The sequence below is a fragment of the Echinops telfairi genome, unplaced genomic scaffold (genome assembly GCF_000313985.2).
Source record: "Echinops telfairi isolate 266 unplaced genomic scaffold, ASM31398v2 ScPeMD7_7414;HRSCAF=8452, whole genome shotgun sequence".
Classification (NCBI taxonomy): domain Eukaryota; kingdom Metazoa; phylum Chordata; class Mammalia; order Afrosoricida; family Tenrecidae; genus Echinops; species Echinops telfairi.
Genome location: NW_022111314.1, coordinates 2,937,509 through 2,953,394, shown reverse-complemented (window position 1 = coordinate 2,953,394; position 15,886 = coordinate 2,937,509). Strand labels below are relative to the sequence as shown.

Here is a 15,886-nt window from a genome sequence, read left to right as displayed (position 1 = left end):
GAGTCGACCCCAGTTGCCAGTGGCTTTCTTTACAAGGCTGTGGGTTTAAGGCTTCTTGATGCTCAACTAGGAGCCTTATGCAGCAGCTTTCCCTGAAAGGACGACAGATGAATACATTCAACGAGGGCCTGCCACCCCAGGGACCCTTTGTTGGTGAGGCTCACTCACGGCAAAGTAGGCTTTTCTGAGAAGCACTCTGATCATTATAAAAATCAAAACAAAACGTTGATCTTTATTAAACAGGTGCACACACACACACATGCACACACACGCACTGAGGACACCCTCAACTTTTCATCATCAAATTGCTTTTATCTCGGAAGCAACCACACGTCTTCATTTATCAGCTGGGAGGGAGCCGGGAGCTGCCACCGTGTGGCCATTAGAGTAAGTGATCGCTGTTCTCTGTGTGCCGGGCGCAGGCAGGGACACTACACTCCGTCATGGTCACGTGCCACAGAGATGCCTGGCAGACCCCAGCTCTGATCAGGGTGGGGGTCAGAGGTGGCTCTTTACTCACAAAACCACATGTCCCCTCCAGAGAAACCCTGGGCCCCAATCTGTCCCACGGAGGAATTTCCATTCCCCCCAAGTTGCACAGCCCTCCCCTTCCGCTAGAAGCCCCGCTGGCTGGGTTTGAATTTTATACATTGGGATGGGGTGGGGGGCTGGGCGGAGGCCACCTGTGACCCAAGGGCTCATAAAGGCGGGTGGCCAGTCGCCTTGAGTGGTTAGTCTTCCAGTGCTCTCCCACCTGCCTCTCTCCGAGCTTCACTGAACCTAGCTGCTTTTTCTATGTCTCAAGGCAGGTGGGGTCTCACACGTATGTTGGTCCATGGCCCAGGTGTGCCCCGCATGGCCCAGACCTCTGTCCATATCTCCTGGGTGGGGATTGATTTTCACCCTGAGACTCAGGAGAGGGAGGGTCCCTGCGCCTTGCAAATCAGACTCCCGGGAACATGCAGGCCTGCGGCCCCCAGCACCTCTGAGAAGAGTTGCTTTGTGGGAAGCTCTGGCTTTCTGCTCAGCTTTTGTAAACACGAGGAGGTGAAAAATGGACTTAGTTTGATATCAGAAAATTCCAGTTTCTTACAATGTCAAAGACAGACGAGCATGGGTAACCCCACTCCGCTGCACCACTCCCCACCCCAGCCAGCACACCCTGCCCTCACCCCCAGAAGGCTGCCTCAGTGCAGCCCTGGGGTCAGCGCTAGGGATCGCTCGGCACCACAGGCACCAGCATTATTTTCATATCAGGGGGTGCTTGACTCACTGCAGTGCCCTCTGGTGGGCTCTTGACCGATTGCAGCACCGCGCAGTGACCTCGCATCAGCTTAATGAGGGGGTCATCTTTCCTGGAACCCTATCTTTCTTTCGGGTGCAGGACGGGGGTTTCTGTGCCATAAAGAGTTACAGTCTTGGAAACCCACTGGGGTGGTTCTACCTTGTCCGATAGCGTCATTATGTGTCAACTTGCCTTGATGGTGAGTGAGTTTGAGTATCTTTCTTCCAAGGAAAACTGGTGACCTTGAACTGCCTACCTTGGAGCTGGACTACTGCCAATGCTCCCCCAGGGCTCCTTAGAGCATAAATTCTCATGTACAGCTACCCTGTAAGACAGAATAGAGCTGCTTCCTGCGGTTTCCGCGGGATAAAATTTTACAAGAGCAGAAAGCCTCATCTTACCCCTGAGGAGCAGCTGGTGGTTTTGAACTGCAGACCTTGCAGTTCAAAGCCCAACTCATAACCCATGTGACACCAGGGCTCTTTAGCAACCTTCTTAAACACAGACCCTCAGACTCACTGCCACCAAGTCGATGCCAGCTCATAGCAACCCGACAGGACAGGATCGACCTGTGAGTTTCTGAGACTCTCACTATCATGGGAACAGAAATCCTCATCTCCTATCATAGAGGGGCTGGTCGTTCAGGACGGCTGACCTTGCAATTATCAGCCCCAAACTTAACCACGGTGCCACCGGAGCCCCTACAGGGCTGGGTAAATCAGTCCCATGGCCTCTCCAGCTGTCAGCTTTACAGAAGCCTGCCGCCACCGCTTTCTCCCACGGAGATACTGGTGGGTTAGAACACCGCCTTTGGACTAGCAGTGGGGGCTTCTACCACGGTGCCACCATGCCTCTCCCCCCACCCCTCTGCAAGTCTGCAATGTGGTCTAAGTTCACCTGACATTCACGAAACACCGACTTCACATTTTTCAGGCAGCTGCTCGGGACCAGAACTGTCCACTCTGGAAGCAGGCACCTTGGCACTATGTGTTTCCTACATCCCCAAGAACCTTAAAACCACACTGATGGTGCCTGCCAGTTAGTAGCGCCACAGAGCCTCATGGCACAGTTGGCAGAGGCTGAGGTGAGAAAGCCTGCAAACCACCCTTTTAAAGAAGAAGCTGTGATAACAATGGAGCCTTGGTGACATAGGCTTAAAGCACCCCGAGGCCAACCTGAAGGTCAGCAGTTCAAAGCCACTAGCTTACTCTGCCAACAGAAGATGTAGTGGCTTTCTCAGAAAGGTGGCAGCTCCTGAACTCCCGTGGACCTGTTCTGCTCCATCCTCCGGGATGGCTGAGGTGCCAGTCAGCTTGCCACCCAGCAGGCAGGTAAGGTGATGACCAGGCAATGTGCCAAGGTCTCCTGTCACTGTTGATGCCACCCAGGCTCTGATTTCAGGCTTGCTCTTTGCAACTCTAAGTAGCAATAGGGTGGATCCCAGCTGGTTATCTGAAAGCAAAGACCCGCTCAGCTGGGCAAAGAGATGCTGCCCCAGGGAGCGCCCCGCCCGCTCATCTTCCTGACAACTTTCAAAACCAAAATGAAACCCAATGCTCCGCTGTCCAGTGCCTTCTGATTCATGGTGACCCTGTAGGACAGGACAGGACAGCCTCCATGTGTTTCCAAGACTGTAAACCTTTGCAGGAGCAGAAAACCTCATCTCAGTTCCCTGGGATCGGCTCCTAGTCTTGAACTACTCCCCGTGCAGTTAGCAGCCCAACGTGTAACCACTACACCAGCAGCATGCCTCTGAATTGTACTCACTGTGCAGATGGAGCTCAAGAAAGGCTTTGGCAGATAGATTCTGGGATCCCATGAAGTTGCAGCCCTAATCTAAGAACAGTTCTTATGTCATGGCCCTGCTCTATATTCACCTTCATGAAGAGATCACCGAAGATAAGGGGCTACGGCAAGGTGTGGTGAAGAAAGCAGATGGTGCCCAGCCATCAACTGGAATAGTGGCTGGGGGTCTTCCAGGTTTGTAGTCAAACAAGCAGGTATCCAAGTGAGGCATCGATTATGTCCACACAGAAGCAGCACACCAGCCTGTGTGATCCAAAGATGACAAAATCCAAATATGACGAAGGAATAAGTGTCAGAGCTTAAATTGTGAATACCCAATTTGTAGAAGGCCATGGAGAATGATGGAAACTCAAAATCCATCTGCATTGTCTGGCAGGGTTGGGCCTCTGGCAGATCCCCTCTGGCCACTGGTGAGGGACTCAAACAGGCAATGTAAACTCGTAAACTTGATTATGGTGGATTGGACTATGATATAATATGTAACTTGGTGAGTTGACCTCTCTTGACCCAACCTAAATTTGTACTGTGCTCAAATATTTCTCACTTATTCCAAGACAGAAATTTCTTCTCTGGCTCTTAAAATATTGTCGGTGGTCTTTTCTTTCTCAGTATTGATTTTTATCTTTATATTATTATTATTGTTTTCCTCCTTCTGTTTCAATTTGTTTTCATTTTTTGTTGTTTCTCTTGGGTCTCCTGGTTTAGGAAGCACAGAAGGAGTGGATGCATAAAATCAGTAACTGTGTGCAATGGCTCATCAGGAATGGGCTGGGGGGAAGAGAGAGGGGGAGAGGCATGGGGTGGCAATCAGTGGATGCAGGAGAGGGGAGGAAACGATTGTGATGATGTATATAAAACTCTTTTTAGAAGAAGTTTAACTATGGAAGTGTATGGTATGTGAATATATTATATCAAGAAAACTACTTTAAAAAAAAGAAAGAAAGAAAGAGACCGAATTTGACCGATGGTGGCCATGGGAGAAGGAGGAAGAGGTTTTGAGTTCATTTTCGTGGTGGTGGGACAATTTGGAGAGTGTCGTACAACCCAAAAGTATAATCAACGGTGCTGAATTACACATGTAGAATTGGAGCTGTTGAATTGGAGACTATTTTGTTGTGTATATTTTTGCCCAAACTGAAAAAACAGTTACATGAATAACGAGTACAGGGAAAAAATACAATGTTCTAAAATTGATTGTGGTGAAGATTGTACAACTTTTCTTGATATGGTCGAATTATTGTACTGTATGATATGTGGATGAAGTTTCAATTTAACTATTAAAAAACATATTGTTTGAAAAACAAAAGAATGAATTATTCTTCAAATGGAACTAGGATTTAGTGCGAGTCCCAAACCCGTTCCTGGATCTAGGGTTTTTATTACCTGCCTTTGGCTCCGGAAGGAGGGGATAGTACCAGAGCCTGACTTGTGAGATTCTGATCTGCAGGAGGCTGTGGATGACAGTGGAAGCCCATGATGCACTGGTGAGATCCACACAGGGAATTGGCCTCCCGTGAATTCCCTTTCTCCATAATGGAGGGATGGGAAGAAACTAGTTACTAAACGGAGCACACTGGAGAGATGACGAAGATCAAAATGACAAACCCGACTTGAATGGTTAAAACCTTATCACTTGAACGAAAGAAACAAGCTTGCCCCCAAACCAAACCAAACCTTAGCACTTGATGCCCCTCTGATGTGAGTTGGGCCTGATTGGGTTTTCAACATTCTCTCTGTCTGCCATATTGGGATTTGTCTCTGATGTATTTTTCCCTGTTGAAGTTTTGTTCTATGTTCTTCAGTAGATGAAACACAGGATGGAGGAGCCTACGGAGACAACAAGGAGAATAAGGGTTCCGGGGTGGGGGTGGGGAGGTGTTAAAGGGGAGCAGATTCAAGGAACTCAAGAAGGAAGAAGGAAGAAAGTGTTTTGAAACGGATTACGGTAGCACTTGTGCAATACTGCTTGATGTGATTAAACTGTGGAACAAGATCTCTCTCTTGGCTCCCAGTAAAATTGTGGGGCCAAAAGAAAGTCTTTGGTGGAAATCACACAGGCAGCCCCAAAGTCCTGGACCGTGGTGGGGGTACAAAGAATCCCTCGGTGTGATGGAAAGTCTCTCCTGTGGGTTTCTTTCTTTCTCTTCCTTTACAAGGACTCTTCCTTTGAGGAGTGGCTCTCTGGCTCTTTGTTGTGTAAGAACTCAAGGCCTACTGCTGTCGTTAGGTTCCCACCCACAGGGACCCCACCCAGCGCAGCACAGCACACCTCCCGGTGCTGTGCCACCCTCCCAATTGCTCTTAAGCTGGAGCCCATCGCTGCAGCCCCTGCGTCAACCCATCTCGCTGAGGGCCTTCCTCATTTTCACCGCCCCTCCACTGTGCCAGGGAAGAGGTCCTTCTCCAGGGACTGGCCTCTCCTGACAAAATGCCCAAAGTTTGTGAAGAGAAGTCTTGCCATCCTTGCCTCTAAGGAATATACTGGCTGGCTGTACTCTACCAAGGCAGATTTTTAAAATCACCTCTTGGAAGTTCATGGTACTTTCAATATTCTTCACCAGCACCAGAATTCAGATGCTCTGTTCTTCTTCGATCTTCCTTAACCAGGGTCCAACTTTCACACAGAGGTAATTGAAAATACGGTGGCTGGAGTCAGGTGCACCCAAGTCCTCAAAGTGGCACCCTTGCTTCTCATCACTCCAGAGAGGTCTGTGTAGCAGATGTATGCAACGCAGTGTGCATCTTTTGAACTCGTGACTGCTGCTTCCGTGAGCATTGATTGTGGACCCAAGCAAGATGGAGTCCTGGACAACTTCGGTCTCTTCTCCGGCTCTCATAATGTGTTGCATAGGTCCAGCTGTGCAGATTGGGGTCTTCTTCACACCGAGTTGTCATCCATGACGAAGTCTGCTATCCCGGATCGTCATTAGCAAGTGCTTCAGGGCGTCCCCACGTTCAGCAAGCAAGGTGGGCAAGGCCGTAGGGAGGAGTAACTCCTGCTCTGGATAGAGATTCTTGGCCCGACTCTGGAAAGTGGGAACCAAAGCAACAGTACAAAAGTGGCCCCACCGCTTTCACTTTCCTGGGAGCAGGTGACACCTGGCTGAGGTCAGGGCCCCGCCGGTTTCCTATTTTATTTCTCCCACACCCTTCCTGAGAACAGATTGGAATCCAGTTATAAACCCAGGCAGGGCCCAGAAAGGGGATAAAAGTCATTGCCAGGTACAGCCAGCATCTGTGGAGCAGAGCCCGGCTCCAGGTAAGGCTCAGGTGGGACCCAGCATCACCCACTGTGCCGACTGTGCCTAGGCATCCTGGCTTGGGCATGGGCTTCCAGGAGCACCCCAGGCTGCTGCTGCTGCTGCTGCTACTGCAGGTGAGCGGTCCTCCCACAGTCCAGGGAGAGGCCCCAAGTGGGACCTGCTGCATCTCACTGGGAGGAGGGTGTGCTGCTGGGCACACGGGGACAGGGGACCCCAGAATGCACGCCAAGGGGCACTTAGGGGCCACAGGTGTTGGGGGATGACCCAACCCCACCTTGTACAGCACACCCTTTCCTGTAGATTCCCATTCACCCCGCCTGCCCTCAAGTCTACCCTGGCTCATGGGGGACAGAGTGGAGCTGCCCGACAGGCTGCCCCGCAGAGGTGGTCCGCCACAGCTTTTTCCCACAGAGTGGCTGGCGGGTCCACACCACAGGCCTTTTGGTTGGCAGTCAAGTGCTTACCTGCTGCGCCACCAGGGCTCCTCCACGTGCAAGCCGCAACTCTGCACAGTCCTGTGCGCACACTTGCTGTTGGACAGAGGCCCTCTCAACCATCTCTGTAAAGATCATGTGAGTGAACGGGTGGTGGGGCCAGGGCTGGCCTCTCCTCCCCTGCCTGCCCCGACACCACTCCTCGAATGGGGAGCTAAAGGCCGGGTCCACTAAGGAAGTCTGGGCTCGTTCGCTTTGTATGCAGCGTCCATGCTGCAGGGTTCACGCTGTCTGTTTGTGTGGCTTAGAAAACGCCAATCCACCGCATGCAGTCCAGGTGCACAGACCCGACACCCCTCTCAATGGAGCGGGCAGTGCAGGGGGCATCTTCCTCTGAACGCCAGCCCGGAAGGCTGCTCGCTGGTCAGCAACTGTGGGCTGGGGTTGGGTGACTGTTTCCTAACCCAGGCCCATCCACGCCCCGCTAGTGATCTGGACGTGGTCACCTAGTGACCCCCCCAGGGCCTCCCCTTGGATTGAATGGCAGTCACCTTGTTGCTTTAGCTGTTGGCCACGTGGTCCCTACTCACAGTCCCTGTGGACAACGGGAAGAAACAGTGCCCGGCCCTGCGGCATGGCCCTGCCCAAGGCAGCTCTGCGAATAGACTGATGAGACCATAAGGTTTTCAGCGGCTGCTTCTCAGAAGTGGATGGCCAGGTCTCGCTTCCTAGTCTGGAGACCCCCAAAGCTCCCTCGGCACCCTAGGCCTCCACTGACTGCGCCTCGAGGAGCTCTGGAAAATACTGTGGGCTCAGTCCACCCCCTTGGGTCCGGGTCTCACTGGTCTGGTGGAGTTCATTCACGCACTTTAAAGCTCTTTTCCCTGACCCAAAAAGGAGGCCGATGGCTCCCACACTTGCCGGTGCTTTAGGGCCACCACACAACACACCTGAGTCCCCGGCACAGTACGGCTGGCTCAGCCATCGTGGCCGTTTCTGCAGGCTTCTGTTTCTCCGAGCACGGAGAAGGCCACAGACCTTCATCAGTGCTCTGCTTGCCCAGCAGGTACTCCCTGGACACCTGCACTGGGCCGGGCACTTCTGTAGGCACTGCGGGCACAGGAGCAAACAGACCACGGACGTCATTTGCTGTTGAGCGGCCCCAGCTCACCACGGCCTCAACTGTGTCACTGTGGAACTGGGCTCCCCGGGGGTCTTCCATGGCTGGTTTCTAGAAGCACACCCTTCATCCCAGGCACCTCTGGGTGGGATCGAACTGCCAACCTTTTTAGTTAGCAGCAGAGTGATGCCTAGAGCCTGCACACAGCGGGACTCTGGTTGTAACGGCAAGGCCTCATCTGGCACCAAGGGCTGGGTGTTTGTTCGGAGATCTCTCCTGGTCTCATTTCTCCCCATCAAGAGCTGCTTTCAGTCAGACAGTGCATTTAGTGTGGCCACAGCTGAGCAGGCTCCTGTGGCATCAGCCCACGGTCGCCTGGACAGGTGGGCTGCAGGTCAAGTCCTGTCCCCATTCTTCTTCTCCTCCCCTGGTCCCAGCTGGTCCCATTGAGAAGCAGGGCTGCTGTCCTCCTTCCGCCTCACTAGACCGTGAAACTGAACACGTTCCTTCCAGGGTGCTTTGGGTTGGCGTGGAAGAGTCCTGGTGGCACAGTGGTTATGGCTCTAGGCTACACACGGAAAGGTCAGTGGTTTGAACCCACGGGGTGCTCCGCAGGAGAGAGGCATGGCAGTTGGTATCCATCAAGATGGCAGCCTGGAAGTCCTGCAGGGCAGTCCCACTCTGTCCACAGGGTGGGTATGGGTCGAGGTCAACGCGATGGCAGTGGGTTTGGGGTCAGCGTGGGCCGTGTTGTGGATGGTACAAATTGGACATACTGGGCCCAGAGCAGGCCACATTGTGAGTGGTACTCTGCCATCTCCCTCTCAGGGGGTCAATACAGACCAAGAGAACACAATGCCCTTGGAACTGGCCATTTTTAGGAATCAAATGACAGACCTCAAGTGAGCAGAGAGCTCTGCCACTGGAAGGTGCTCAGCCATTGGCTGCATTAGTGACCAGCACCCTTAAGGAGCCCTGGTGGTGGTGTGGGTCATGTGTTGGGCTGCTAACAGCCAGGCCAGCAGTTCAAAACCACCAGCTGCTCTCTGGACGGATGAGGCTTTCTACTTTCGGGCAGATTCAAGCTAAAGCCCACACTCATTGCCATCCAGTCACTGGTGACTCATAGCGACCGTACAGGACAGGGCAGAGCTGCCCTGGTGGGTGTCTGAGACCGTAACTCTTTATTGAAGTAGCGAGTCTCATCTTAACCCCGTGGAGAAGCTCGTGGTTTCAAACTGCTGGCCTTGTGGTTATCAGCCCCACGTGCAACCCATGACACCACCACGGTCCCTCAGCCTTAGAAATATGCTCGGTGGCTCTCCTCCTCCTACTAGGTGCTGTGAGTCAGAATTTACTCCATGGTAGTTTTGGGAACCTGCCCCCTTCCATCCCTTACCCACCCCCCACCCCACCCGAAGGACCTTATGTACTCGAGTGTAGGCTGACCCGAACATCAGCCGCGGCACCTAATTTTACCACAAAGCTGCATTAAAAATGTGCTGAAAAACTCGGCTTCTACTTGAGTACATACGGTAGTTAATACCAGTCGGTCACCATCCCTGCCACCCAAGACCAGCGCCCACTGCTCCGCAGGGATGCCACCAGGAGAAAGCGGGTGACATGACCAGAGGGGGTGGATACCAAAATGACTGTCTACACACGCTTTGTGCAGTGTTCCAGCAGAAATTATTTCCATAGAAGCAGTCCTATATTCGCACCAACAACAACCCAAAACAGTGCTCACCCAGATTACAGGTAACGCCACGCTCACACGGTTCAGGCTCTGTGCTGACTTACTTTTAAAAGTACCCTTTTATTGCCTGTTAGGTGGAAGCGGACGGGGCAGATCCTGGGTTTTACAGTCAACAATTTCTACCTAAGCTACTTCGCTCCTCCCCTGCTGTCCCCTCCGCGTACCATCGCTGAGCCCACCTCCTCTGTGGACTTCCTGTTTCCATCCCTTAGTCTGTCCCCACCCCTGGGCTTTGTCCTGGGTCCAGGCTTTGGGTCTTCAGTGGTGAATTCGCCTAACACGGAGCTGAAGGGTGCCAGGCCATGGTCTTGGGAATCCCACCAGTCTCTGTCCCACCAAGAAGCCTGGCCTCGTTCGTAATGCCAAGTTCTGTTCTACAGCTTTCTCTCATTCTCTCTAGAAAACCCAAACCCAAACCTGCTGCCGCCGCGTCCCTACGGACACACAGTGACCACAGGACAGGGTGGAACTGCCCCTGTGGTTTCCTGAGACTGTCACCCTCAGTGGGAGCGGAAAGCTCAGTCTGTCTCCCTCAGAGATGCTGGTGGTTTTGAATCTAGGACCTCTAACGTGGTCCCTTTCAGGGAGCTGGCAGTGGCAGTCAGGCACCCTCTAGTTCCTCTGGTCTCTGGGTTGTGGTCTCTGTCTGTGTGTCCTTGAGTCCACTGGACTCGTCGTGTCCATGCGTCTGTCTATTTTCATCACTCTTAGGCCCTTCAGACGGGGAATCTGCTGATTCACCTTTTAAACCTTCTCATGTGCTTCAGAGGGAGCCCGAGGGGTGCTGCTAAGTAAGTGGGGGCCTGCTAATCACCAGGTCCAGGCTCACCAGGAGCTCCGTGGGAGCACGATGCAGCCATGCCATGGGTCGCTGTGAGTCGGAATCAACTTGATAGCAGTGGATGGATCATGTATGTGCTCCGTCGGAGCGGCCAGTATTGCCCAATGACAAGGACACTTTGAATTACGTGGTTTTGTCTGCTTGTGTGATAACCCCAAGCTGCCGTTTTCTTGGCTGCTGCTGGTGTTGGCACAGTCAGCGACGTCGCCAGATATCATGGCTGTGGTTTTAGCTGCAACGTGGCAATCAGTATTTGTGAACGGCTATCAATAACTTTTTTGAGAATGAAGTAGTAATTAAAGGAAAAGCATGGGGGTATTTTTGTAAAGTTTCCACCATTGACCAGCCATGTGGTAATTCAACGGAGAAGGATTTTTGCAAACCAATATTGCCGGTAGCCTTCATAGCATCTAAGACAGATGATATTGAAGTATTTCGCAGCTCTGCATCTTTTTCTCCATTCTCCTCTTTTTTTCCTCTTAGCGTTCTTGAACATAACCATCTATACCGCTGCCTAGGGACCCTGGGCTGCTCACCGCAAGGTCAGCAGTTTGGAACCACCATCCTGGTCTGAGGGAGAAGGACGAGGCCGTCCACTCCCAGAAAGAGTTACAGTCTCGGAATCCCACAGGTGTAGCTTCACCCTGTCCTGTAGGGTCGCTATGAACGGACTCCGTGGCAGTGAGTTGCGTTTTATTTTTTAATGTTTTATGCTACTCCCCACAGCTGCCGTTCTCTAACAGGGGTTGTTATCCATTTACCTGTGTAGCTATCTGTGCTACCATCCCAGCTAGATTCACCACAGGACTGATCGTTATTACTAAGGCTCCTGCATGTTCTGGTATGAGAGGAGATCCAGGAGCCGTGGGGGTGACATCATGAGTTAGCCCTGGGTGACCGTGATCCTAAGGAGGCCAATGCCCCACCCACCGGTTGTCCATAGGTGACATCTGACCCTGTCCTGCTGGATGGCTATTATGACGGCCTGCCTTTTCTTCTGAATTCCCCACATTCTCATTTATGATCCTGACACGAAGCTAAAAGACTAAGTCCGAGGCCTAGTTTGCATCTCTATTTTTAGTTCAATGATCAGTAATGACCGATGAGGCCCTCCCCACTCTGGTCATGTCTGTACCGAGAGCCCTGAGCTCAGCCCTGGCTGGGGCAGGCGTGGAAGACCACAGAGAGAGGGGGACTTAACGAAGTTTGAGTTTGGACCAGGAGGAAAGCCTAGCTTTTTGTTGTTCTTGTTTGAATCTGGGAACCTCCGAAGGCCTTTTTTTTAATGATCTCATTCAATGCTAATGCCATTCACTCCGTTTCATCTACACAGCTCTTCATTCAGGTAAAGCAGGACTGGGGACAGTGCAGGGGCCAAGGGCAGTGTGGTTGGAGACGGAGTGGGCCAGGTGAGCAGGGGACCCAGCAGGCTGGACTTGGCTCCTCTGGGAGTGAGTTTGGGTTGAGTTCCGATGTTGAGATCTGCACTTAACAAAAGCACAGTGGTTTGCGTGAAGACTTGGTTGGGTGAGCCGGTGCACCGCATTTGTTCCCACTCCACAGCTGACCCAGGTATTGTTCCAAGGTATCGGTTGCAATTCCCGCACGGTAACAACACTCTTCCACGTCCTCCCTGGGCTCCCTGCTTCCGTTCATCTTCCGCTCCCACCCTTCCTACCTTGGGGGACAACCGCTGCCCTTTTGGGCTTTTAAGGAACCCTGGTGGTGTAGTGGCTACATGCTGGGCTGTGATGGGAAAGGTCAGCAGTTTGAAACCACCAGCCGCTCTGGGAGAAAGACGTAGCTTTCTACTCCCATAAACAGGTAGAGTCTCAGAAACCCGCAGTTCTACCCTGTCCTGTAGGGCCGTGCGAGGCTGGAATCGACTTGATGACAGTGAGTGAGCGTCCAGAGGAGTCCATTCTTCTGGGGGCCGTTAGGGTTCGCATTAGGGACCCATCTGTTGATTGTCCGAAGGCTGATCCCTGGGAGTTGGTTCGGTTCCCAGCTTGAAGGGTGCCTGAGGGTTGCCTAAAACTTGAGGTTTCCGCCCATCTCTACTTGAGCAGGAAATGTGGTTTCTCCTGGATGGTTCTGAATTTTGTTCCACACCTTTTTCTCCCTCTCTGCCCAGGGCCTTCTGCTGTTGTCATGATTGGAGCAGTCCACAGTGGGCGCTGGGCACCCTCCAGTTTTTCTGGTGGTCAGTGTGTGTTTCGAGTGTCTTCCACCCTCGCAGGCACACCTGCCAGCACTGTGTCAGACATCACACAGCGATTCACGGGGTTTCCACGGGATGCTTTTTGGAAGTTGATTGATAAGCCTTTCTTCCTGGCTCGCCTTGGACTGGAAGTCCCCCGTGGTCGGTTCTACTGGCACTTGCAATCCTGGTGGCATAGCTTCATCACAGCAACATGCTGGCCACCACAGGTGACACACTGGCGGACAGGTGGTGGGACTTGAATTGGGGGTGTGGGAAACGGAGAAGGGCGAACAGCAGGGTTGAGTCTTTAGAGGGGAAGTGGACAGGCCTGGGAGCTTGAGTGGCGGTGGAGGCGAGGGAAGAAGTAGTGGCCGAGATGACCCCTGGAAAGAGTAGCTGATGCCTTGGGCGGGGGGTGGGAAGCCCTGAAGTAAGGGCAGGTTTCCCAGCCACAGGTCTGTCTTGGACTTGTTGCCTGTGAGCTGTAACATTGGATCTGAGTCCTTGACGTGTTGGTTGTGAGCTGTGCAGGTGGGAACGTTGTGTAGAGACTCCGGGAAGAAAAGTAGCAAACAGGCCCCAAAGAGGAACTTCCTAAGCCCTCAGTGCCTCAAGGACTTTGATGCACATACAAGGTCGGAGGATGAGCGCTAGACATGTGCAAGTGTGTATCTCTTAGCCAGCAAAGGGCCGTTGGTTTTTTCCATGATGCGAATGGGCGCAAGATGCCAAGAGGGTAGGGGTGGCACAGGGAGCTCAGAGGGCCTTTCTCCAGAGGGCAGCGTGCTGCAGCACGCGGCGCCACACTCTCTCGGCTTCTGTGGCCGCACCGCGATGGCGCGCTCAGAAATGAGTTCAAGGCTGGAAACCCGAAAAGACCACTTCCTCAGTGGATAGTGTCCTTTTCGGGGGTCTCAGCGGCCACATGGAGAACATGCCCACCAGAGAGAGCCCCAGTCTGGAGTCCAGAGCGAGGGCTGCCGGGGAGCCTGGGAGGGTCCACCCACAGAGAATCGACGGTGACGCCCCAACCCGAGACTCCCCTGGGATGAAAGCAGCCCTGGGCATCTACTGGAGGGTTTTGTCAACGAATGGCTTCCCAGTTTCCACGTCGCTGCATCAGTTCTTAAGACACAACGTCTTCCTTGGCAATGACAATCCCCGCTCCCCGCAGCAAGCACCAAGCCCCACAGCTACTAGGCCAAGCCGGACCCTCAACGTAGATGAACGGCCGCAGGTGGAGCGCTGTCCGTCTGTCAGAGGCTGTGTGGAGAGAGCCTGGAGCAGGGTGGCTGCCTCCTGTGACTCACTCATAAAGAAATTGCCCGGGTCCTGCGGCTGCAGGAGCCAGTCTCTGTGGAGGACGTGCCCACCGCCCTTAGGGGAGAAGCATTATGTAAATCTCTTGAATGATATCTCCTCTGGACAAATTGCCTAAAATTGGCAGGGCTGGAAATACAGTAAGAGCACTTAGAAAGTCACTGCTGCCAATATGACAATTTCCAGACTGCCCACCCCCCCGGCGCGCTCTCCAGTTCGTCCCTAAGGCGAACACAGAGGAGAGGTTGTCGCGCCCGGTGCACAACGATGTGAAATTTCAAGCTTCTTGGTGGGGGAACAAGGTGTAAGCATTCACCATTTCAAACCTCCTTTTCAACACTCTTCCATGGCTGTCGGCAACTGGTCACGTGCTGTAACCGGAGACGGAGCTGACAGAGCTTGGGAAGGTAAAGGGCCCCATCTCATCCTCTCAGGGACTGATAGAAGGGAGAAACGGGGGCCCAGAGAGAGGGCCCGGTTTAGGCGGCCAAAGCTATTAGCCAAGAATACGCTCAGGCTTCCTGGATTTACAGCGGGGTGGAAGCGGACTGGTGGTCTTCATTCTTTCCCAAGAGCGGCAGTTTTCTCTGTTTTACAATGATGTCTGTTGGGCCCTGAGCCTGACAGCCTGGGTTACTCAGGACCCAGTCATTACCAGCACAGGCCGATGCCTGACGCCCTGCCACGCAGCGTTCAAAAGTGTTCTCCTTGGGGCCAGCAGACACACAGGCAATGACAGGAAGGCGCCATCATTATCTTTAGCTCGAGCAAACCACACAGCTCGCGCCCTCACCTGTCGCCTTGTCTGGTTCGGACGCGTTCTCAGGAAAGGCCAGCCCCTGGAGAAGGGCATTGCCTTTGCTAAAGCAGAGGGGCAGTGAGAACGAGGGAAGTTTCCATCGCGTCAGACCGAGTGGGCTCAAATATACAAAGGACCGTGGTCATGGCATGGGACCAGGGAGCACTTCTCTCTGTCATGCACACACAGGCCACCAGAGGAGCCTTGGTGGCACCGAGGGTTAGGTGTTGACCACTAAGTGGAAGGTGAGTGGTTCGAAGCCACAGATCTGCTTCTGTAAGGACTTGTGGCCCCAGAGCCCCTCAGAGCAGTTCTATTCTGTCCTGTGGGGTGAGAAGGATACAGGTGGGTTTGGCGGTGACCGTGAGTTGGAACCGACCCCGTGGCCGCTAACATCCACGACCATGGGTATTCAATCGTGTCCCAGGATTCTTTTGGTGAATTCTCCTTTCATGACAGAGGAGAAGTGGGAGTCACAAACCGAGATGTTGAGAGCAAGCAACTATATTTATCAGAACAAAACGTGTTCGACACTGTATTTTTTCTGGGATTTATATCGGGATTTGCTTTGGAGCAGAGTTCTTGTTTTTCTCCACTTTCTTTGGAATCCTGAAAGATTCGTGTGACTCCAGGCAGTTCTGCTCTGGTGCTCATAAAGTATATTCTCTGCTAATTAATGCCATTCTTGCTTTAAAGGTCAGTGTCTCCAACAGCTTCCAGCGAGGAGAAGACGAGCTTGCGGATCAAATGCAGGTGGAGTCTGGAATCCTGTCTCCTCATCAGCCAAGCGAGGTCGCGCCTCACTTCAAGGTTAGGTTGCAAGTTCAAATCCTGCAGTGCCTCGTCTATTTTGGGCTGGTAGAACATGCAACTGCGCTGAGATGTGGTGTCTAGACTCTTGAGATTTGTAGAGGGTGCGTTACTCTAAGTCGGCTCCGACTCATGGTGACCCTCTAGGGCAGAGCAGAACTGCCCCGTGGGGTTTCCAACGCTCTCATCTTGATGGAAGCAGCCAGCCTCATCTCCCAGGGGCTGGCAGATCCAAACTGTCCATCTGTC

At 52.9% G+C, this 15,886-nt stretch overlaps 1 protein-coding gene across 1 annotated transcript in view; it reads left to right on the top strand.

Moving 5' to 3' along the window:
- Positions 1 to 6,416: 6,416 nt before the first annotated feature.
- CDH26 (cadherin 26) overlaps positions 6,417 to 15,886 on the top strand; it is a 48,170-nt gene continuing 38,700 nt past the window's right edge. Inside the window, 1 exon segment of the mRNA XM_030887489.1 lies at positions 6,417 to 6,467. Within this exon segment, the coding sequence (XP_030743349.1) occupies positions 6,417 to 6,467 (51 nt within the window).